Genomic DNA, 22,661 nt, shown 5'->3' on the forward strand with positions numbered 1-22,661 from the left:
AGAGCTGGGGTCAGTAGCTGGAGGCGTGTCTGGTGTCTGCAGCCTCTCGCCCTTGGCCTTGCTTGTTTGCTCATCTGACTGTTTTAAGGATCTGCCTTCCTCCTCCACAACCCCCACCTCCTCCTAGTACCACACTCTTCTGGGCCCTGGGAGGGATATGGCAAAATGGAAGAAGTGCAGGAGTGCCGTCTTAGGGTCTTATGAACCAACTTTCCTTATCTGTGAAGTGGGGCAAGAACAGTAGTGCTTCTTTCACCCCCAGTTATGAGGTCTTGGGAGACCCGATCATTCATGTAACAACAGAAGATGGCTTCCTACTCTAGCCAACCAACCCCAGCCCTGAAGTTCCCAATTCCGACCAACCCCAGCCGTCGCGCTCGCGAGCTCTGGGGACCCGACCTCCACTTCCGGGTTGCGCGCGGAGAACCCCACACCAAGAGCCCCGCAGCGCTGGCTTCTACTCGAGTTCCCTCCCTTTCTCTGCCAAGAGGCTCCTGCCTCTCCTCCACGGCCGCCCCCGCAATCGCCCTCACCACCTCCGGCCCTCGGGGGAGGGTCTTGAGTTGTTTCCCTGAGAGAAGAAACCAGACGTCTTAAGCTTAATCAAATGTTTGCGATCAGAATTTGGGGTTACAGGCCTCGGTCCTGGGCGCAGTGGGGAGCGTCCGACCCCGGCGGTCCCCCGGAAAGGCGCTCTCGGAGGGAGACAAGCGCTGGAGCGGGATAAGGCAGGCGAGGCCGCTGGGCCAGGGCGCGGGGAGCTCTCCGAGGTGCTGAAGCCGCCCCAGTATCCGCCCAGCCTGGGCGAGGCCCCGAGTCCTGAGGCTACGGCCCGTGCGGTTCCCAGCGACCTCTGAGATTGGCTGCCCGCTCTCCGGGGTCTTGTCCCGGGCTCCGGCCCCGGCGACCTTGGGCAACCGACTGTCCCTCACAGGCGGCGGTGAACTCGCGGTCCAGGCTGCGGCTGGACTGGCGGCGCGTCCCATCCCGGGGCTGGGAGAGCGGGGGCGCGCCCCTTCCCCGGCCCGGAACGCCGAGCAGGGAGCCGAGCGGGTGCGGGCGAGTGGTCCGCGGTGGGCTCTTCTCTCCCCGGCCGAACCTCTCCAGTCCACCCGCTCCTGCGCTTCCCCAGGCCCCGACGGCGCCCCTCCTCGCGGGCGGCCCGGCCGGCAGGCAGCGGCGCGGCTGGAGCTCCCCGGCCCTCGACCCCGACGGATCCCTGGCGGCGCAGCCCGCCCCACCCACCCGCAGCCTCCCGCTGGGGTCAGACTCCCGCGCCTCGCGGCCAAACCGCGAGCGGGGCCACGCAGGGCGCTGAGGTCCCGGAGAGGCGCGAAAATAGCTCAGGGTCCCGGGAGTATGGTCAGGGCGGAGGCGGGAGCGCGGCGGGACCCGGCTGCCAGCTCCTTCCCCAGCCCGCGAGGGGGCGCCGCGTCCCCATGACAACGCGGACACCCCCCACCCCCCGGAGGGCAGCGCCCCCTGCTCCCCTGCGTCGCTGGCCGTGGGCGGCGCCCTCTGTGCCCAGGCGGGGAGCTGCCGGCCGGCCCCCGAGAGGGGCGCGGACCGCCGGGCTCTCCGACGCCTCGGGTGTTGACCCCCGCGCGTCGCCGCCGGGTGACCGGCCCGGGGCGGGCGGCGCGGCCCCGCCACGATTGGCTGCTTCCTCGTGACATCACGCGGCTCGGGGAAAAGTGCGAGCGTGAGCGCGAGTCGGAGCCACAGCGCCGGGAGCTGCGGGCGGAGCAGGGGCCGCCCCTCGACACCCCGTCCCCGCCCCCGGCCCTCGGCCCGGCCGCCCGCCCCGCCGGCCCGCGGGGCCGCGAGTCCGTCCCGCCGTCTGTCTGGCGCGAGGGGAGCTGGGCAGAGGCGGCGGGTAAGTGGCTCCGCGGCGGCGCGGGGGCGGGGGGCTCGCCGGGAAGAGCAGGAAGCAGGTCCCCGGGACGCTCTGAGGCTCCCCAGAGGTGGGTTCGACTGGGACAGGGCGCCAGACCCCCTCCGGGGCGAGCGCGGTGCCGGGAGCGGCAGTGGGCCGGGGCTGGGGGATCCCGCTGGAAGCAAGGCCGGGGGCTCTCGGAGCCTTCTCCAGGTGCGCCCGGGTGCGTCCGTGGGAAGGGGTGGGCATCCAGGATGTCGGGGGCGGGGGACTGCCCGCCCACAGACCCCACGGAGCCAGGGGCAGCCGTCGGGGGTGGGACCCGGCACTCCAGCCCTCCCACTGGCGGCTCTGCAGGGCGCCAGGCGCTGAAGCCCCAAAGAGCCCTTTTCCCGCCGTCTCCCCGCCCTCCCTCTCCCTCCACCCCTTTGCCCCCGCGCTGCCAGCCCACTCCGGCCCCTGGAGTCCTCCATCTACGACCTTGAGCCCCGACGGAAAACACCCCTGCCCTCCCCGACACCCCTCCCCCACTCCGGTACTACCCCCCGTTGCTGCCCAGCCTCCGAGCCGGGGTCCTCTAGCTCCAGGCCCCCTCCTCCGGCCCCGCAACGGAAGTGTTGGGCACAATGTCCGTGCCAAATCTTCGCCTCTCCCTCCCTTGGACCCTGGAGTCTCCTCTCCCGCCCCAGGGACAGATCCAGGGGCCACAGCTTTCCCAGAGCCATGGAGTGAATGCCCAAGAACCGAAGACCTATACCCCAAACCACCCCACGGGCGTGCGGAGCACCCCCTCCGGTCTCGCCCGGGGAAGAGGGGTGTCGAGGACTCGGGAAAGCACAGTGCCCACGCCCAGAGGCTGCAGGAACTGCGTGCTAGGGGCTTGGAGGGAGGGCGGGGCACCCGAGAGCCAGGGCTCCTTCGACCACGGCGGAGACATGGAGGAGCCTCCAGATGGCCTAGGAAAACCCGGCCCTCGAGGCCCGCCCGACCCTAGCTGAGAAACTGGGTCCCCACTTTGGTCACAGGGGCTAGACAGTGCCTCTGGGGTAGGGTGCAGGGTGAGGAGAGAAGGAGGAAAAGAGTCTTGCACTCGCCTGACCCCAGCTCCGTCCGGGCCTCCGCCTTGTGGGTGCACTGCCGGTGCCCTCTCGCCGCGAGAATGGGCGGCTTTTGGCAATAACGCCTCTTAGGGGAGTTATTAGAGCTGAGCGTGCCTGGTGTCCCTCAAGGCCGGGTTGGGCGACTCTCGCAGAGGCCCCTCGACAGATGTCAGTCAGAGGCTGGGACTCTGCCACATCTTTAAGGACTTGGACACCTCTGGGCACCGGGCTGAGACGGCGTCCCAAAGTTGGGTGGCCCGTCGCACGCAGCCCCTAGTAGTCTGGCTTCCTCTCCCGCACAACCCTTCACCCACAGGCCAGGTACAATCCCTATGCAGGCTCCTGGCCCGACCCTCTCCGCGCTCAGGCGGACAGCTGAGGTCTGGCTGAGTCTCCGGCAGGGGCGTTTGGAATGTGACCGGTCACCCACTCTCGGCCCTGCATTTGCTTGTGCATGCAAGTCCACAGGTGTAGAGGCACCCGAACCGTGTGCATCCTCCCTGCCACAGCACCCTAGGCACGCACACGCATGCACATGCACGTGTCCACACGGCGCGGCATGCTCACGCGCTCTCACGGGCGCACTGGTATCCAGGCGTGGCCGTGCGCACACACACGCACATGCAGACAGCTACTAGCGTCTACTCGCGCTCCCCCGTAGGCACACACAAACAGAACTCGCACTCGCGCTCCCGCCCACACGTTCCTCGCAGGGTGCCGGGTGGAATCCGGGCTCCCTCAACTTTCCCACCCGAGAACCCCGCGCAGAGCCGAGGGCAGCTCTGGGGCGGCGTCCCAAGGGGCCTGGCGAGGGGACCCCACGTCTCTTCCCAGGGAGGCTCTGCCTAAGGGCTCCTCTGGGTTCGCAGTCGCATTGGAGTTGGGGGCGGTGGCCAACGGCGGCCGCACGGTCTAGGTCCGGAGCGGGCACCAGGGACCGACATTGCCATCTAGCGGTGCGCACAGCCCCGGCAGCGGCGGCTCGCTCCCCAGATCCCAGGCGTATCTGGATTCCAGGGAAAGGCGCCAGAGGGGGTCGGAATGTCTGCGGGTGACCCCGAGGTGTCCAAAACGACGACAGCTGGGGCGGGGCGGAGTCGGGGAGACCCTGAGCCTCGCCCTGTCAGCACCTGGCAGCTCCCTCACGCGGGCCAAGAGCAGGACTTAATCACCGGCCATCCAGTGGTCCCGGCTCAGCCCAGCCGCCAGGATCTGGGAGAAGACAAGACATCGCTTGTCTTCTGGGAAAGCTAAGTCGAGAAGCCAGCAGGAATGTGAGGGGACCCTACCCAAGCCTCACCTGGACGGTCCCTCAGTTGTGTGGTTTTCGGGTCGAGGGGAGCAGAGGCAGGAGGTCAACTCTGAGCAGTAGCACCTTGGACTTGAGAAGGAGGTTCCCGGGTTCTTCTCCTGCCCCCACCCCTACTTCCTAACCTGGTGACTTTGGGCCAGTTGATTAACATTATCCTCGTCTATAAGAGGATATTTACATCTGTAAGATGAGGACGCTAATAATACCTGCCTTTTCAGGCTGTTGTAAGGATTAAACCAGATAATCTATATTAAAAGCTCAGAGGGGTTCCTGACGCACAGTTAACACTCAATAAACGAGAGCTATTATGTTTTCACATTCTGCACTTCTAGCCCCGTTTGTTATCATCCTGCTGGCCTGTATCCTGCCCTGGGAGGCTAAAGTGAGTTTCCTTGGGGCTGGCTGACTGATTGCTCCTGCCTGCCCTGTCCCCTCCTGCACGTGAGTGATTGGGGGAGGGCAGCCTTCCAGTGCTGGAGGGGACAGCTCAGAGAGTGACACCTGAGCTTCTATTTCAGAGGCTCTCAGAGCCAAATGGGGTTGTCAGGGACCCCAAGAGAGGGCAGTATCTGGTCTTTGCCCTTGACTCATTGTGTGACCTTGGGGGTGACAACACTTGCTCTCAGCCTCTCCTCCTACGAACCAAAGATTTAGAACAGGAGAACTTGAACTATCAGGCTAGGAGGCTGGGTCTGTATCTGCGATGGTGGAATAAAAGGGCTGGGGTCAGACTTGGGGCGGTTACCCTGGCCCTTGGCCCCAGCCTGCAGTGCATTTTTGTGTTTATGGATAGAGATCAAGTCTAGGTGCTAATCCCTATAGCTGCTGGGGAGGGTCTCCCAGGACAGGATGGTCTCTATTCTGCAAATGAGAAAGAGGTGCAGGAAGCGGCAGTGGCTTGTCTCAGGCCACAGAGCCGGAGCCCAGGCTGCAGGTTAGTGCTCCTTCCTCCACAGCCGGCTGCCGCGCCCTCTCTTCCTCTCACACACAGACGCACAGAACTGCGTATCCGACCATGCCTGCTGGGCTGGCGTGGCTGTGATGGGCCCGCGTGCGTCTGTGGAGCGGTGTGTGTGTTGGCGGGTGTGAAGGAGGCTGGGCTGAGCGGCTGCCCTGGCACTCAGAGCTGGCGTGGGCCTCCCTCACATGGAGGGAAGAGGAAGAGGGGGAGGAGAGCTAAGAGGAGCCTGGTGGGAGGGAGGGCAGGCTCAGGGAAGGGCCTGTGGTGGGGACTCCAGCTAGGGTGCCGCCCGGCGTGGGGAGTGGACTGCGGAGGGAAGAGGCGGCCCTGGCAGCCCTTCTCTTCCCTCTGGGACAATCCTTCCACCTCATGGGTCCCCAGTTGGGCCTCAGGGCTCTCTGATAACCTAGTGACCCCTGCACAGCCTCCCTCCCAGCTGCACGCCCTGTGGCTGGAGCTGAGGACTCCTTGAAGGGGACGTGACAGTGGCAGGTACCTCCTGAAGCCCCTTCTGCAGGGACTCTCCTCCTCTCTGGGGTGCCCAGCTCCACGCACTGCCTCTGGTCCCCTGCAAAGCCTTCTGGCTCCTGGAGCTCTTTGGCCTCCCTCAGCCAGAGCCCTTCGTTACGGGACTGCCTTCCTCTCACCACCTCACCCCGCACTTATCCCCACCAGCAACGTAATGCAAGAAGCTGTGAAACCTTGGTCAGGCTTTTAACAGCTCTGTGCCTCAGTTTCCCCATCTGTAAGTAGTAGAGAAAAACTGATATCTACCTCATAGGTTTGTTGTGAGGATGAAATGAGTTAACACTATAAAAAGTGTTGCCAGGCATGGTGGCGCCTGGAGTCCAGCTATTCAGGAGGTGGGAGGATGGCTTGAGCTCGAGAGTTCTAGACCAGCCTGGACAACATACCAAGACCCTGTCTCTACAAATAAATCGATAAACAAATAGACACTTTTTTTAAGTGTCAAAAGTGCTTGGCACTTAGTAGACCATCAGTGTTAGGTGCTCATACTACCCCTATTATTGCCTTTGTCCCAGTGCCTTCTACAGGGGTTGGAGAGCAGGTGTTAGGAAATGACCGAGCGGGTAAATGGATGAACAGAACACCTCTCCCCAGAGCCCACATGCTGCTGGGACCACTCTCCTCCTCCTCTTGCTTCCCTGAGCTCCTCCAGCACCGGCCTCTGTCCAGGCCTTGCGCTGCCTCCAGGCCTTTGCTGTGGCTACTGCCCCTGGCAGGGCCACTCTCCACAGCTCCTCCTGTGGCTGGCTCCTCATCACCCAGAGGACCACCCAGAAGGTGGGTGAGGGCTTCCCTGATCACCTAGCAAGGAGTCATGCCTGTCCTACCTTCTGACTCACTCTCTCGTCACCCTGCCTTTTTTTTTCTTTTGTGGCTCACGTATTTGCATGTCTCCCCCCCATGAGGCAGGGGGCCATGTATTCACTTATTCACTTCTGTAGCCACAGCACCCTGAGCAATGCTTGGCACGTAGTAGGTGCTCAATTAATGTTGAATGAATGGGCAAATGTGGGATGGCGGGACAGAGTTCTCTCAAGACATTCTGCCGCCGGAGAATGTCCCTCTGTCACCTTGACACCAGTGTTCCTCCAGATGACTCCCCCATTCCCTTCTGTAGTTCATGCTTTTCTCTCCCCTTCCTCCCCAGACACGGCCTACCCACCCCTGGCAACCAACATGGCCAACTTCACACCTGTCAATGGCAGCTCGGGCAATCAGTCCGTGCGCCTGGTCACGTCATCATCTCACAATCGCTATGAGACGGTGGAAATGGTCTTCATTGCCACAGTGACAGGCTCCCTGAGCCTGGTGACTGTCGTGGGCAACATCCTGGTGATGCTGTCCATCAAGGTGAACAGGCAGCTGCAGACAGTCAACAACTACTTCCTCTTCAGCCTGGCGTGTGCCGATCTCATCATAGGCGCCTTCTCCATGAACCTCTACACCGTGTACATCATCAAGGGCTACTGGCCCCTGGGCGCCGTGGTCTGCGACCTGTGGCTGGCCCTGGACTACGTGGTGAGCAACGCCTCTGTCATGAACCTTCTCATCATCAGCTTTGACCGCTACTTCTGCGTCACCAAGCCCCTCACCTACCCTGCCCGGCGCACCACCAAGATGGCAGGCCTCATGATTGCCGCTGCCTGGGTACTGTCCTTCGTGCTCTGGGCACCTGCCATCTTGTTCTGGCAGTTTGTGGTGGGCAAGCGGACGGTGCCCGACAACCAGTGCTTCATCCAGTTCCTGTCCAACCCAGCAGTGACCTTTGGCACAGCCATTGCTGCCTTCTACCTGCCTGTGGTCATCATGACGGTGCTGTACATCCACATCTCCCTGGCCAGTCGCAGCCGAGTCCACAAGCACCGGCCCGAGGGCCCGAAGGAGAAGAAAGCCAAGACGCTGGCCTTCCTCAAGAGCCCACTAATGAAGCAGAGCATCAAGAAGCCCCCGCCCGGGGAGGCCGCCCGGGAGGAGCTGCGCAATGGCAAGCTGGAGGAGGCCCCCCCGCCGGCGCTGCCACCGCCGCCGCGCCCCGTGGCTGATAAGGACACTTCCAATGAGTCCAGCTCAGGCAGTGCCACCCAGAACACCAAGGAACGCCCAGCCACAGAGCTGTCCACCACAGAGACCACCACGCCCGCCATGCCCGCCCCTCCCCTGCAGCCGCGGGCCCTCCACCCAGCCTCCAAATGGTCCAAGATCCAGATTGTGACGAAGCAGACAGGCAACGAGTGTGTAACAGCCATTGAGATTGTGCCTGCCACGCCGGCTGGCATGCGCCCTGCGGCCAACGTGGCCCGCAAGTTCGCCAGCATCGCTCGCAACCAGGTGCGCAAGAAGCGGCAGATGGCGGCCCGGGAGCGCAAAGTGACACGAACGATCTTTGCCATCCTGCTAGCCTTCATCCTCACCTGGACGCCCTACAACGTCATGGTCCTGGTGAACACCTTCTGCCAGAGCTGCATCCCTGACACGGTGTGGTCCATCGGCTACTGGCTCTGCTACGTCAACAGCACCATCAACCCTGCCTGCTACGCTCTGTGCAACGCCACCTTTAAAAAGACCTTCCGGCACCTGCTGCTGTGCCAGTATCGGAACATCGGCACTGCCAGGTAGGCAGGCAGGAGTGCCCTAGGAGGTGCTGGTGTTGCGTGCGTGTGCTGGGGGACCACACAGCTCACCTGCTGTGGGAAAGAGTTGCAGGCACCATTCTGTGTTGATGTTTGCTGAGGAGGAAGCTCAGAAGAGGCTCTGTGGCTGCATTCAGAGACCAGATCTCTGCTCGGGCTGAGGAGGCTCACCCCAGGGAGTGTCTGAACTGGGGCCGCCTGGCCCACCTCTGTGGCCCTGCTTCAGCGAGCTGCGGGGCAATGGCCTGGGTGGGCACCTGCCCCACTGTGACCAACCATCAGCAGTGCTGGAAGAATGGACATCTGGACAGGGGCCGAAGCCCAGGGCCCCCTCAGGAAGAACAAAGGGGCCGGTGCTTGGAAAAGGAGGCTTGGGAAGGGAGTAGAAGGGTGGGGTCCCCCATTCTGCTGTAATCGGTGCTTTCTGCCCCCCTGCACCCCGCATGTAGGCTCAGCCCCCTCTCCCCAAATCCCACTCCAGGGGCAGAAATCTCCTCTGGCTGCAGCTACTTAGCCAGGTTCTGGGTGGGAATGATGCAGGCCAGGTCCCCCCAACCCCAGCAGCACTGCCCTTGTCACATTAAGATGGGGCAGCTGGGAGGTCAGGGGTTCTCTCTCAGGAACTGAGGTCTGGCCTCCTGCGATCCCAGGCTGAGCCGTGAGTGGTCCATTTATTCAGAAGACAGCTTCCTGCGGCCCCGGCCTTAGAAGGCTGTCCCAGGTCACACATCGAGTCAGGGTGAGGCTGTGGTGGGGGGCATTCCCATCTGCCCTCTACAAACCTCTCACCCCTTGGCTTCTGCAGGGTTGAGGCCTGGGTCACACAGGCAAGAGGAAAGGGGTCAGCCTGGTGGCTCACTCAGGTTTCCGTGACAGTGGGAAGGGGGGAGGTGGGCAGTGAGGTAGGCACGCAGTCCCCGCATCTGCTCTCCCCCATAGGTAGAACCTTCCTGATTGGCTGTGAGTTGTATCAAAAGACCTTTGACTGGGTGGGGCTGAGATGGGTGTGGTGGTTCCAGTGAGTCAGCCAGGTTCCCTTCCCCAGCCCTGGTCCCTGGGGGAGATGAGGACCGACAGGCTTAGGCGACTTGATGGAGGGCACCCTTTCAGGGGCCCTGGAAGGAATGTCTGTAATTGTTCTGCTTTTTCCATGAGCTCTGGAGAGCACCCACCACCAAGCCCCCAAGCCCTCTGAAACCCACCAGTCCCTACAAGCCTGGTCTTTCTCCCCACCTTCCCACTCCCAAACACGTTTCCACAGCAAACTCCTTGGGAAGGGGCTTTTATATATTAAAAAAGAAAAGCTTTTATTGGGGGGGAAAAAAGTCAGTTTATTTGATGTGTTTCTTAGTAATGGAATTGTGGGGAAGAACAAAAGCGGGCTCTGGGACTCACATTGCTTTGGGGGAGGCTCAAGCTTCCCAGAATCCCTTGTCCCTCCCCACTTTGGGCACTTAGGGGTGGGGCTGGGGAGTGAGAGGAACCAGGCAGGGCATGATTGATTAAAGCTAACGAGCAGACAGAAGGCACTGGTGGGTCATATCTCGGGCCTGGGAGAGGGAGGGCGTGGGCCAGGCCCCATGTGACACCAGGGGCTCCTTGGCATCCAGGCTTGGCATCTAGTCCTTTCCCTTCCCTTTCTTGGCTGTAAAACAAGAAAGAACTATTAATACCATATCAGCAGTTAGGCCGACCCATTGCAGACCGCCGGCTCCACAAACACCCGGGCATCACGGAAGGAGAAGATTCTGCCCCCTAGTGGTTTCCAATCAGCTGACCCGGAAGCAGGGGATGGGGCAGCCATTGTGATGTGGACACCGGACACCCCCAGCTTCCTATTTCCAGTTGGGATCAGAAAACCTTCAAGTTTCCCGTGCTGGTCCTGGACAGCCTCAGCCTCCTCACCTGAGAAGCGGGTAGGTTCACCCCTGCCCTGCTGGCCTCACTGGGCTGAGTCAGGAGTGAGCTGAGAGGCCCAGGGTGGGCCTTGACCTCCTCCCAAGACTAGAAAGGGCAGAGCTGACCAAATGCTGCCAGCGGCGGGAGAACTGGCAAAGGCAAGCCATTCCAGGACACTCTCCCTGGGTCCTGAGCCGGATGCTCCAATGGAGCGGTTGGAGTGGTCCCTATTTGGGCCAGGGAGGATTTCTGTCCCCAGCATCACCTGCGGCCTCTCTTGTAGTGCCCATCTCAGACTTTCCCAGGCAGGGAAGCCAAGTGAGGCGATGTCAGGAAGCCACTGGCCAGGACTCAAAACTCAAGGTTTAACTTGGAATGGTCCCCTCACAGGCGGGGGGCAGCCCCCTGCGACAGCCCCACCCCCTTCTCCTTTCCCTGACCTTTGGCCTTTGCTTTGGTCTTGGGGGTGCAGGGCTTGGTGACGCGGATGGTCTCCTGGCACTGAGCATTGTAGCGCGCCTTCTTCAGGGTGCCTTGGCGGACTTTGGTGCCCGTGCCCCCATCACACGCACCCCAGTTCTCAAACTTGTACTTGCAGTCGGCTGGCGAGAGAGCGGCCCAGGTCAGCGCTGCGCGGCCCGCGGCCCCCCCTCCAAGGGTCTGCCCAGGCTTCGGCGAGGCTGTGCCCCCCTCTCCTGCCCTCCGCCTGCGCCCCGCCTCACCTCCAAACTCCTTCTTCCAGTTGCAGGGCACCCTGCACCGGATGCGCTGGGTCTGGGCCCCGCAGGTGCCCTCGCGGAAACCCAGGCCGCAATCCTTGCTGCTGGGGGTGCAGGGCCCCCAGGCCCACTCAGCGCACTCGCTCCCCGGGCCGCCCTTCTTCACCTTATCTACAACGCGCGAGGAAGAGAGTTCAGGACGGGGGCACGGGGAGACTCCCTCGGGGGCCGCCTTCCTGGGGTTCCAGGCTAGGAACCCAGGCGGCCCAGCCCAGAGGTGGCGGGGCCTCGCCTGCCCGTCCCCAGCCCTTCTTCGATCATCCCCCATCACCTTTCTTTTTGGCCACCGCGGAGGTGAGCGCCAGCAGGGCGAGGAGGGTGAGGAGGAGGAAGCCTCGGTGCTGCATCCTGGGGGGAGAGCGCGTGTCTGAGTCCCTGGCCCGTCCCCTTCCCCACCGGGGGCCGCGTGCAGGGCCCTCCCACCCCCGCGTGCTCCACTTTCCAGGCCTCAAGTCGGGCTGCTAGGGTGGCGGCGGTGGGAAGACTTGGGGCGGCCCCTCGCCGCTAGCCCGGACGCACCGCCAAGAGGCGACTCCCCGGGGGACGCCTCGAGCCCAGGACGCAGCTCAGACCCCCACCCTCGCCTCCAGCCCCCAGCCCCCAGATCGGCCGCGGCCGGGCGGACCAGGGGCCGCCGCGCGCTCACTCGCTCGCTGCCCGCGCTGCTTCGCTCCCTCCCGCGCCGGGCCCGTCCCGCTCCGGCCGCCGCGGCCCCTTTTGTCTCCAGAACCGGTCTGAGCCGGTCACATGGGCCCCCGCCCCCTCTCCCCACCCCACCCCCCAGGGAAGGACCCGCCCCGCCCCCTCCCCTCAAACCCGCACCGCCCCCGACCCCGGCGTCCCCGCCCCCGCTCCAGCCCGCGCCCCCCGCGCTTCTACTCCGGCGTCCGTGTTCCCGGCCCCGCGCCCTCGCCTCTCGCCGCCGGTGCCCTCTGCGCTGCGACGGCGGCCTCTCCTGGCCCCATCTTCCGAGCGGTGGTCTCCCGACCCCGGGCCCCGTCCCGCCCGCGCACACCGGCCCCCGGCCCACTCCCTGCGCCGCCGCCCGCTGCCCCCATCCCGGGTCGTCCCCTGCCGTACGCCAGGGCCCGGGCCGTTCTCAGGCCCCGGCTTCTCTTGCTTGCCGCGGAGCCCCGGCGCCTGTATAACCCGCCGGGCCCGCTCCCCTCCACGGCCGGCCGCGGCCCACCTGGGGCCGTTTCCGCGGATGGGCAGGGAGGCGCTCTGCTGTGCTGGAGGGAGTCTGGGACCCGGTCCCCCAGAGAAAGCCACGGGTGCGGTCGCCCAGTGCCTTTCCGGGAGCACAGGCTTGAGGGACTGCGAGTGGGGGTCCTGGGGGAGGAGCCCGCAGGCCTGGATTTGGTGAAACTTGGCGCTGACAGGAGCCGTCTGAGAAGTTCCAGACCCGGCCACAGCGGCGGCTGCAAGTGCCCACCCCCTCTGACCCTGGGCCTGTGGCATTGCCTCGCCCGGTTCCCCCAAACCGGGAGAGCCCCCGAGGCCTGGGGGAGGGGCTTGCTCAAGGCCACAGGGCAAATGGGCCACAGAACCCGGGCTCGCCCTCGCCCCACCCCTCTTTCACTTTCATTGTTGTTCTCCGCGGGAAGCGGGAAGCCGGGGGGATCGGCCCCGCCCCCGGCCCCGACGAGCGCGGCCGCCGGGCAGAGGTCAGGAACCGGGCAGGCCCTGGGGCCAACCACCAAACGGGAGCCAGGGCGCCAGGAAGGTGCTGTCGACAGCGTTCAGTCCCGCACCCCGAGGACAACCCCGCAGCCCCCGCTGCTTGTTAGACCTCCCCCGCAAAAGAAGAAAAGCAGAAAAGAAAAAAAATCCACTTTACTGAGTCACACCCAGCTGTAAACATGTCACCGTGAGAGTCCCGCCCCCCTCCCCCGGGCCGCACAGTCCGCGATGACATGACGGGGGAGCGGGGAGGGTCGCCGGAGCGGGTGCCAAGCAAGGCAGGGCGGGCAAGTGCAGCAGGCGCTGAGTTTCCGGGAGGAAGCCCGGGGGGAGGTGGGGTGGGGCAGGAGCGGGGGCTGGGGGCCCGGCCGAAGACCAGGGGGCCCAGGAAGCCTCTTTCCGAAGGCCTCCCCCTCTCCAGCCCCTCCACTCCTGGGAGGGCATCTGCTGCGGCCAGGGAGCGCCCTGCCCCAGAACCCCCCCCAGGCATATCCAACCCAGCCGTGTCCTGTTCCCTGTGAGCCTCCGGGTCCGGCGGGGGCCTCAGGGGGACAGGTGAGGCCCCCAGCTCCTGAGTCCAGCCCTAGGTCTGGGCGGCTCCTTAGGGGGCGGCACGGGGCTCTTTCCCTGGGGCCTAGGTCCCCCCGTGGCCGTCCCACTGGAATGTGGCAGTGAGGTGGGCAAGGAGGGCGCTCGTCCCCTGGCCATGCGGCCAGGGCCTGCTGCCCGTGGGCGGCCCGCTACACAGCCGTCTCCTGGTCCTCCCGCTGGATCATCTGGTAGTGCTGCCGGTTCTCCAGGTAGGCGGCCAGCTCGGTGTCCTGAGCCTTCTCAGCCCGCTGCCGGGGAGTGTCGCCCTGGAGGAGAGCAGAGCTGCGATCGGCAGGGGCCAGAGGCAGGCCTAACCCCTAGCAGGCTGAGAGGCAGGGGCTCTACCTCCCTGTGGCCTGGTCAGGGAGGGAGGCCCCTCTGCCCACCAGCTCCTCCCCTGCTGGCTCAGGTTTCCCAGGGTCTGGACTGTGTCTTCCCAGGGACAGCCCCCAGCCCCAGCTCCCCTCTAGGACCTTGGGAAAGGTTTGGTTGGTGCCCTCGTGGGCTCCCTGCCTGCCGTCTGCTCACCTGCTGGTCTGTCTTCATGAGCGAGGCCCCGGCCTCCACGATGTAGTGGCAGATGGTGCGCTGGCCCAGGGCCGCTGCCTGGTGCAAACAGGTCTCCCCGCTGGGGGAGCAGGGGCTAGCTGTGTACCCCATCCCATCCCTTGATCCACCCATCTGTCTCCCAAGGGCCATCAGAAAGGGCAGGAAGTTCGGGGCTCTGGGGCAATAGGGGTGGCCCAGGGGATGACAGATGTGGCCAGGAAGTTTATGGGCTCTGACCTGACAAAATGGGAAGGGTGGGGAAAAGGGTGGTTTCCGGGGTGACCAAGGTTCTCTCTGCACTGCCCAGATACTCACTTTTCCTCCACCGCATCAAGGATCTCTGGGGGCGCTGGAGAAGGGGAGAGGGTGATCAGAGAGGCCTGGCAGCCCCTCCTCCTCCCACCTTGGCCCCCAGGCCCTGGCTCCACTGCCCGGCTCACCGTGGTCCAGCAGGTAGCGGACCACATCCTTGCTGCCAGTGCTGACTGCGTGGTGCAGAAGCGTGCGGCTCTGCTCGTCTCGGTGCATGAGGTCGCCCCCAGCTCGGTGCAGCTCCTGGAGCTGAGGGCAGGAGGCATGGCAGGGCTGGACCTCCTGGGGCCACCCCTCCTTCCCCGAGCTCACACGCTGGCCCACAGCCGGGTACACCAGCACAGGCCTGAAATGAGTGTGCTCACACATCTCACTCCCGAGTTGCCTCTGTGGGTCTCTCCGGAGCACCAGAGGAGGGGCCTCTCACCCCACAGCCCGTGGGCTCTCTGGCAGCACTGGTGACCAAGCCCTGGAGCAGTGCTTCCTTTGACCTGCTCCTTTCCAAGCAACAGGGACAGGTGGACTGAGCTAGGAAGCCCCTACTAGGAGCCATCTATTGTGGCCTAGACAGAGACAACGGCGAAGTGGAATGGGACAATCACTGGAGATCCCACAGAGGGCCAGATGATGACAGATGACAGCACCTGAGCAGGTCAGCTCTTGGCCCAACCCAGAGGCCTTGCTCCCCAGGGCCCGAGGGAGCTGCTGGGAGAAGGAACTGGAGCCTGGAGCTAGTACCTTACAGAAGTCGTTCCTCTTGGCAGCCTCAATCAGCTCTTCACCTGCATGGAATACCTGCCCGTTACTCTGCAGTCAGAGGTCTGGGCTTGGGTTGGTGCCTCAGTGGACAGGACTGTGCCGGCCGGGCGTGTGTGCCCAGGGCTCGGTTGGTGCCTGAAGCTCAAAGGCTGTGTTTGTGTAAGGCTGTGTCTGGGCCCTATCCCCACCCCACTGAGCCTCCTGCCCCCAACCAGGCAGAAAGGAGGGGCCCCAGAGGGAGAGGCCTCACCTTGAGGGGGTGCAGCATCCCCTTGCAGTGACCTGCAACAGAGCATGATGTGCTGTGACCGGCTACGGCACAGGCCAGCTGGTCGCCCTCCCCAGCCCCAACTGGGGGCGTCTTCATCCTTTCCACAGTTTATTGAGTGCCTGCTACACACCAAGCACTATTCCAGGTACTGGGGATACAGCAGGGAAACGAGACAGAGGAAGGCCTTGCCCTCATGGAGCTTACATTCTAGTTCAGGTACGCAAACAAGTCAAATAAATAAGGAGTTCTGAGAGCGGAGGTGCTCTGAAGAATTCAGAACAGGTGGTGTGGCACTCCTGCAGAGGGGGTCCTGGGAGTAACCTCCCCAAGGAGGAAACAGCCAAGCTGAGATTCGAATGGGATGGGGGTGGGGGAGCTCCGGGAAGATGGGGGAAGAGTTGGAGGCAGCAATGACAGAAGTCCAGTGGTGGCAAACACCTGACGCCTCAAAGAACCAAGAGAAGAGAGTGGGGCAGGACCGTGGAGGTGAACTCAGGGAGGGGGCTGGGAGCCCAGTGCAATGATGGGGGGCCTGGGGAGAATCCACGTCCAAAGGGTTGCTGAGAAAGAAGCTTCTAGGTTGGGGAGTGGCCTGGTATGCTCTGCATTTTTAGTTGACCGTGGTATGGAGATGGGGGTGCGAGGGCACGAATGGCCACAGGGATACAAGAGCTGGGGGCCAGGGCGTGGCAGCCAGGAAGGGCTGGTGGCAGTAGGGGTGGGGAGGAGTGCTCAGGTGGTGGGGTGGGGGGCTGCCAGGACTGGTTGAAGGATGAGGTCCAGAGGAGGGAGAAGTCAGGGAGGGAACCCGGGTGGACGTGAGGCCGCTTCCCCGGGGAACCGCAGGGCTGAAGGCCGTCAGGTGGGCTTTGGCCAGGTTCAGGTTGACACCATTTAGTTAACTGGTGGAGGGGCCGGAAGCAGGGATTCAGAAGTCATCGGCTTACAGGTGGGGTGAAAGCCAGGGGCTGGAGGGACGGGACACAGGACTCACCGGGGCGTGGGTGAGCAGGGTGAGGTGGGGAGAGGGGAAGTGGGGGTTGGGAGGTCAGGCCGGGCCGATGCCCCCAGCAGCTCAGGGTCCAGGATATAAATCTCATCCTGTGCGATCTCAGTCACATAGTTGAGGTGCTCCTGTGGGGGGAGGTCAGGGCGGGAGGTCAGGGCACCTGACGGCGGGGGCCGAGGGGCAGCAAGGCTGGTAGGCTTGGAGAAGCCTCTGCCATGAGCACAAACACCGAAAGGAGACGGCCAGGCAAGGGGCCCTGCTGTCCCTCTCCCACTCCTGCCCATTCCTGACGCCTCCTCCAACTGCCCAGACTTTACCAGGTGAGCTGGCGCCTGGCCAGAGTGCCTTTGCTTCTGTGTCTCCCTGGATGGCTCTGGGCCACCAGGCCCTCCTACCCCCCCAGCAAGCCTTTGGTAGGTGCCCGGCTGCCTTTCCGGCTGGCACCACCCTATACTCTCCAGTGTGGAGGGCAGGGCCGCGCCCTGTCCGTGCACACAGACAAGTGTAAAAGCCCTCAGGGGCATGAGGACAGAGGTGGGCCCATTGGGGGAGCTAACAGGGAAGGCATCCCAGGAGAGGCAACCCTGGGGCCCGGAAGCAGCTGTGGCTGGAGCCGGCCTGCAATCGCTCACCTGGGCTCGGTCGATCCTGTAGAAGCGGCTGGCAGTGGTGGCTGTGGGAGAGAGGGCAGCTGAGGATCAGGGAGTGAGTGCCATGTCCAGGCCCAGGTCCTCTGCTGCCCCCACCTGGGATCCCCTAGGGAGGGAACAGGAAACAGCCTGGCACCCTGGCAGTAGACTCACCGTCCAGGAAGCACCACTTGGGGGACAGTTTCTGGCATGTTGGGGACTTGGCTCCAGCACCATCGGGCTCCTGTTGAGAGAAGCAAAGGCCAGGCTGGGATAGGGTGCGGGACAGGGAGGGAAGGGAACTTGGAGTAGGGGCGACCAGCACAGAGGAGGCTCCACAGGGCGAGCTGGCTGCGGGGGGAAGAGGCCTGGCCTCACTGCCCGCCACCCTCTCGGTGGGCACCTGGGGAAGCCCCCCACCCCTTACCTGCTGGAGTCTCTCGATGTGGGCGCGGCAGAGCTCTAGGTCACTGTCTCCTGGGACCACCACAGTGCCCAGCGGCACGGCTGGAGAACAGAGCACCTGTCAGCAGCTGGCTGCACCCCACAGCCCTGCCCAAGGGGGCCCCGGCTGCCTCAGCCCCTCCTGGCCACCCTGCCAGGCCGCCCCACGGCACTCACAGGCCTCCTTGAGCTGCTGCTTGTCGTAGTGCAGGGCCTCGTAGTCGTGCATGCTGACGCGACTCACCTGGATGCGCAGCTGTTCGGGCACCGGCTGCTGGCTGTCGGGCAGGGCCGGCAAGTGAGGGCTCAGCAAGGGCCCTGCCTCGGTGCCACCCTCAGCCTGGCACCAAACCACGTGCCGAGAGAAGGTCCCGCCCCACTCCCAACACCCCTGGGGCAGAGGGACAGTCAGCCCCTTTTACAGATGGGGAAGTCAAGGCCCAGAGAGGGCAGGGTCTGGCCTCGGCACCCAGGGCACGTGGCAGGGTGGGACGTACTCGCTGTGCAGGGGGGCGGCGCTCCGCCGCTTGGCCTTCTGCACCATGGTGGCCTGGTTGCGCAGGGCGATGCGGATACATGAGGCTGCGAGCTTGCAGGGCTCGCCGTCCACCTGCACCGGGATGGCCTTGGATGTGGTGAGCACCACCTCACGACACTGTGTCAGCCGCTCGCCGTGCCCGCCCACCTGCAGCGCGGCCTGTGGGCACAGGAAGCTCGGGTCAGATGGCACCAGGGCTGGGGGCAGGGGGGTCCCAGACTCTGCTCCTTCCGAAGCAGAAACTCTAGCCAGAGAACAAAGGTGAAAGTGACCCCTGGCCAGAGAGCAGAGGGGAGGCCGAGACCCCTGGTGGGAAAGGGAGGGGACAGAGGCAATGAGGGTGACTCCCCAGTCAGAGTGGGGAGTGAAGGTATCCCGAGGCATAGCGAGGAGAGGGGGTAGGTGCCGCTCTCAAGCCAGAGGAATGAGACAAAGAAGGGAGGTGAGGGTGAACTAGGCCGCCATGGCCCATGGAGGCGAGTATGGGTGACCCCTTCCACCTTTGGGCTGTGCTCCCAGGCACCAGGGGCCCAGCACCCACTCACCAAGGACGTCATGGTGAAGCCAATGACCTCGAGGTAGCCGTCGTCGTGCCGCTGGGGCTCAAAGTCGTGGTGCTCCCCAGGGTGGCCCCAGGGCATGGTGCCCGCACAGTACCTGCATGGGCGGGCGATGACATGGGCCTCAAAACACAGTCTCTGCAGGACAAGGACAGCAGGGCCCACCCCCCACAGCCCCGGGAGCCCCCTCCTCACCTGGGGATGTTTAGGAAAACGACGCACTGGGGTTTCAGGTCCTGGATCTTGGGAGTCAAGTCCGTCCCATCACACTGGAGGCGGGCGGGGTGGGTGTTGAGGTGCATGTGCCAGGTGGCCTCCGCCTCCCTCCCTTCCGGCCCGCCCACCCACGGCAGCCTGGCCCCGCTCACCACCACTCGGATGTGCTTGGCCAGGTCCTTGGAGCTGCCCATCAGGAAGTCGGAGAAAGCTGTCTGTGGGAGACACAGGGCGTCACCATCTGCTGACAGAGATCTTTCCTCACCAGCACCCGGCAGGGCTCCTGGGGCCTGGTGGACACAGGTGGGCTGGGGCACGGGTGGTAGAAGAGGTGGGCACAGGCGGGGGTGCAGACTCCACTCACCCCGGCGTAGAACATCTTATTCCGAAAGCGGCTGTTGAATTTCTCTGGGTTGGCCTCTGGGTGGAGACAAGCAGTGGGGGCCAGTGAGTCACCCCAGCCTGCCCAGCGGGGGGTTGGGGGAGGGCTGGGATGGATGCCTTCACTGGCGGGAGCAGGGTCTGACCCTCCTGGGGACACTCCTGCGCCCACCCTGCCCTGGCCTCAGTGGGAGGCTGCCGACCTCGAGACTCGTGGAACTCCAGGGTGACATGGGCGTCAAAGCCCAGGCTGAAGTAGTTGTTGAAGACATCCAGGGGCAACTGGAAAAAGGTCAAGGGATCAAAATGAGGGCTGGGCCTCACAGATGTCCTCTCGCTCCAGGGGCCTCGTGTGGCCGAGCCAGCTCAGCCCATCTGTTCACAGGCTTTCCCTGGTCAGCGGCGTCTGCTGGGGCTCAGCCCAGCTCACCCGCCGTCAGGCGCAGCCCTGCTCTGCCTGGTGGCCCCTGGGGGATTTCCCTGCGTGCCTGTCAGCTCCCCTAACACTTCTTCCTGACATGCCATGTGGAGCACGACAGCGGGGCTTGGTTTTGCTCACTGCTTAGAGCAGTGCCTGGCAGGTAGCAGGCGCTCAGTGCGTGTCTGTGGAATAAAGCAGCATCTTCTGACCAGGCGTGGTGGCTCACGCCTGTAATCCCAGCGCTTTGGGAGGCCGAGGCAGATGGATCACCTGAGGTCACGAGTTCAAAACCAGCCTGACCAACATGGTGAGACCCCCATCTCTACTAAAAATACAAAAATTAGCCAGGTGTGGTGGTGGGTGCCTGTAGTCCCAGCTACTCAGGAGGCTGAGGCAGGAGAATAGCTTGAGCCCAGGAGGCAGAGGTTGCAGTGAGCCAAGACTGTGCCACTGTACTCCAGCCTGGGTGACAGTGAGACTCTGTCTCAATTAAAAAAAAAAAAAGCAAACAGAAAAACAAAAATTAGCCAGGTGTGGTGGCACCTGCCTATAATCCCAGCTACTCAGGAGGCTGAGGCAGGAGAATCGCTTGAACCTGGGAGGCGGAGGTTGCAGTGAGCTGAGATTGCGCCACTGCACTCCAGCCTGGTGGCAGAGTGAGACTCAGTCTCAAAAAAAACAAAAACAGAAAACACAGCATCTTGTGAGGCAAGTACTATTATTCCCATTGTACAAGGAAGAAGTGGAAGTTGGAGAAATGAAGAGACACGCCCAAGGTCCCAGAACCAGCAAGTGGAAAAGTGGGATCCAGTCCCCAGTTGCCCGCCCTGCCCCGCCCCACCCTGGCCAACTTACCCGGTCGGTGGCACCTTCATCTCGGTCCTCAGGCCCTGCCTCGGGGTTGGGCTCAGCGTGGAGGTCCCAGCGGTCCAGCTGTACCACGTTCCCCTCCTCCACGTGGGAGAGGATCTTGGACACAGGCTCATCTGTGTAGCCCTGGAGGAGCAGGCAGGGACTGAGCCCTCTGTGGCTGGAGAGGCCCCAGCTGCACCCCCCTCCTATGGGTGCTTACCCCACCCCAGTTGAGGGTTCGGGCCAAGTCGTTGCCAGTACCCAGGGGCAGGATGGCAACAGGGGGTGGCGGCTTCAGGCGTAGCTGGTCCAGGGTGGAGAGGATCCAGCCCACCTGGGGGAGGGAGAACAGAGGCAAGTCAGGCCCACAGGGACCCCGGCTTCAGGCCCAGCCCTGGTGCTCGGCTGGCCCATGCAGGGAGCTCACCGTGCCGTCGCCCCCGCACGCCAGGATCCGCAGGTTGTGCACTTTGCGGTACATCTCCAGCCTGGGCTCATGGGAAGATGGCAGTGGGGTCAGGGGATGTGTGCTGTACCCCAGGAGTGAGGCAAGTTCCCCCCCATGTCCCCCACAAAACCTTGGCAAGTACTTACGCCTCTTTGGGCCCTCCCTGGCTCAGGTCAAAGACTTGTCGGGGATTGAGATACCAGAGGAAAGACTGGATGATCTTTGCACCCTGGATGGGATGGGGAGCCGAGAGACAGGCAGTGGTGGGATGAAGTGGGAGAAGCAGAGGGAGAGGGGTGTGACTATGGGAACCAGGGCCAATAAGGGGTGAGGGGTGGAGAAAGGACAGGATTTTCTCAGGATCCCCGGGAAAGAGGGATTGGAGTAGAAGCTAGAAACGGGCTCTGGGAACAGCTGCTGGCAGATGGGCTGGACCCCAACCCCTGCCCGAGCCCTCAGCTGAGAGGCAAGGCTGCGTTTACCTGGTTGCCCCCACTCTTGGGGTTCACAAACACCAGCAGGGGCTTCATGAGGGGGGAGGGGGTGGGCCTGATGATGAAGGGTCTCCAGCGGCCCTCCTGGGGGACAAGGTGAGAGGCTGTAAGCTCCTTCCTGCCCAGGACACCCTACCATCATCCTTAGCAGGCCCCCTGGGTGACTTTGTCCCCCCTTTGTACCCTCATGTACCATCTCTGGGCCAGATCTTACCAGGCCACAGAGCAGAAACTGGCATCTAATCCTGCCTTCCTCAGAGGCCCCAGAGCCCACACAGACCCCCACCAGCTGGCAGCATTAGCTGGGAGTGGAAGTTCTGTACCCTGAGCAACAGACCCCTCTCTCCTGCTCCCCTGCAGCCTCTGCCCAGCCCAGGGCTGACCTCAGGCCCTTTCTTGCTGGACTTCCTCTTGAAGGATGCCCTCTTCTTCTTCTTGCTTGCTTTCAGAGTATTCTGCAAGGGAAGCAGGGGCGTTGGTGATGAGGTGGGCAGGCTGGGGTAGCTGGCAGACCCCAAGTGCGTAGGGGGCATCAAGAATGCAGGCAGTACTCACCTGGGGCCTCCGGGCGCGGAGGATCCAGGTGGGCGGGATGACCACGGCTGCGTGGACCCCCAGCGAGCACGGCTCCTCGATCTGCTGCAGCATGAAGCAGGACACCTTGCTGTGGTACTGAGGAGAGCGAGGGGCCGGGCTCAGCGGGACCGTGTTCAGACTTGGGGACCCAAACCCAGCAGTGCAGGGCCTGGCCCTGGGGGCGGGGGCACCACTCACTGCCTGCTTGCACCACGAGCAGCTGATGGCCACAATCTCCTTGCTGTGGAAGGTGAACTTCTGCTGGAATCCCTGAGGGTAGACAGGATGGATGGGCACCAGGGCAGGCCTGGAGCAGCAGATCCAGCCCCTCTCCTGGTGCCAGCCTCTCTCCACCCAGAGACAGGGCCTTGCTATGTTGCCCAGGCTGGTCTCAAACTCCTGGGCTTAAGCAATCTGCCTCAGCCTCCCAAGTAACTGGGAACAACAGGCATGTGCCACCATGCCCAGCTTTGAACACATTTTTTGTTTTTTGTTTGGAGATGGAGTCTCGCTCTTGTTGCCCAGGCTGGAGTGCAGTGGCGCGATCTCGGCTCACTGCAACCTCCACCTTCCAGGTTCAAGTGATTCTCCTGTCTCAGCCTCCTGAGTGGCTGGGATTACAGGCACCCACCACTATGCCCGGCTAATTTTTTGTATTTTTAGTAGAGACAGGGTTTCACCATGTTAGCCAGGCTGGTCTCGAATTCCTGACCTCAGGTGATCCACCTGCCTCAGCCTCCCAAAATGCTGGGATTACAGGCGTGAGCCACCACACCCAGTCTGAACACAGTTTTTAAAATAAAAAAAATATATGTATAAGATAAGCCTGAAGAGCAGGGTGGC

At 63.3% G+C, this 22,661-nt stretch overlaps 3 protein-coding genes across 13 annotated transcripts in view; 1 reads left to right on the forward strand and 2 right to left on the reverse strand.

Annotated features, from left to right (window-relative positions):
* Window positions 1–1,718: 1,718 nt before the first annotated feature.
* On the forward strand, window positions 1,719–9,717 carry CHRM4 (cholinergic receptor muscarinic 4). 2 transcript variants are annotated; one of them, XM_032166142.2, is made up of 2 exons: window positions 1,719–1,964; window positions 6,925–9,717. In XM_032166142.2, exon 2 carries the CDS (start codon window positions 6,954–6,956, stop codon window positions 8,391–8,393), a length of 1,440 nt encoding a protein of 479 aa, XP_032022033.1. In that variant the 5' UTR covers window positions 1,719–1,964; window positions 6,925–6,953; the 3' UTR covers window positions 8,394–9,717. The 2 variants fall into 2 exon arrangements, with proteins under 2 accessions (XP_032022033.1, XP_032022034.1); XM_032166143.3 differs by having other exon boundaries at window positions 1,719–1,876.
* On the reverse strand, window positions 9,682–12,802 carry MDK (midkine). Of its 2 annotated transcripts, none has more exons than XM_032166144.2 (5): window positions 12,275–12,802; window positions 11,357–11,433; window positions 11,029–11,196; window positions 10,747–10,908; window positions 9,682–10,052 (listed from the first exon to the last, which is right to left on the reverse strand). In XM_032166144.2, exons 1-5 carry the CDS (start codon window positions 12,544–12,546, stop codon window positions 10,027–10,029), a joined length of 705 nt encoding a protein of 234 aa, XP_032022035.1. In that variant the 5' UTR covers window positions 12,547–12,802; the 3' UTR covers window positions 9,682–10,026. The 2 variants fall into 2 exon arrangements, with proteins under 2 accessions (XP_032022035.1, XP_032022036.1); XM_032166145.2 differs by lacking the exon at window positions 12,275–12,802 and adding an exon at window positions 11,732–11,837.
* Window positions 12,803–12,903: 101 nt separating this feature from the next.
* DGKZ (diacylglycerol kinase zeta) overlaps window positions 12,904–22,661 on the reverse strand; it is a 47,148-nt gene continuing 37,390 nt past the window's right edge. For all 9 annotated transcript variants that reach the window (XM_032166137.2, XM_058446259.1, XM_032166141.2 and 6 more), the window contains 25 exons: window positions 22,017–22,088; window positions 21,798–21,914; window positions 21,626–21,697; window positions 21,231–21,326; window positions 20,895–20,977; window positions 20,728–20,788; window positions 20,521–20,634; window positions 20,304–20,444; window positions 19,231–19,309; window positions 19,011–19,066; window positions 18,799–18,861; window positions 18,626–18,699; window positions 18,416–18,527; window positions 17,830–18,029; window positions 17,510–17,610; window positions 17,316–17,395; window positions 17,063–17,132; window positions 16,892–16,932; window positions 16,245–16,384; window positions 15,230–15,261; window positions 14,959–15,002; window positions 14,349–14,469; window positions 14,224–14,257; window positions 13,888–13,987; window positions 12,904–13,625 (listed from right to left, as the gene is read on the reverse strand). In XM_032166137.2, coding sequence (XP_032022028.1) covers window positions 13,509–13,625; window positions 13,888–13,987; window positions 14,224–14,257; window positions 14,349–14,469; window positions 14,959–15,002; window positions 15,230–15,261; window positions 16,245–16,384; window positions 16,892–16,932; window positions 17,063–17,132; window positions 17,316–17,395; window positions 17,510–17,610; window positions 17,830–18,029; window positions 18,416–18,527; window positions 18,626–18,699; window positions 18,799–18,861; window positions 19,011–19,066; window positions 19,231–19,309; window positions 20,304–20,444; window positions 20,521–20,634; window positions 20,728–20,788; window positions 20,895–20,977; window positions 21,231–21,326; window positions 21,626–21,697; window positions 21,798–21,914; window positions 22,017–22,088 — 2,220 coding nt within the window. In that variant the 3' untranslated portion in view covers window positions 12,904–13,508. The remainder of the gene's footprint in view (window positions 13,626–13,887; window positions 13,988–14,223; window positions 14,258–14,348; window positions 14,470–14,958; window positions 15,003–15,229; window positions 15,262–16,244; window positions 16,385–16,891; window positions 16,933–17,062; window positions 17,133–17,315; window positions 17,396–17,509; window positions 17,611–17,829; window positions 18,030–18,415; window positions 18,528–18,625; window positions 18,700–18,798; window positions 18,862–19,010; window positions 19,067–19,230; window positions 19,310–20,303; window positions 20,445–20,520; window positions 20,635–20,727; window positions 20,789–20,894; window positions 20,978–21,230; window positions 21,327–21,625; window positions 21,698–21,797; window positions 21,915–22,016; window positions 22,089–22,661) is intronic.

Source organism: Hylobates moloch, unplaced genomic scaffold (assembly GCF_009828535.3).
Source record: "Hylobates moloch isolate HMO894 unplaced genomic scaffold, HMol_V3 SCAFFOLD_11, whole genome shotgun sequence".
Lineage (NCBI taxonomy): Eukaryota > Metazoa > Chordata > Mammalia > Primates > Hylobatidae > Hylobates > Hylobates moloch.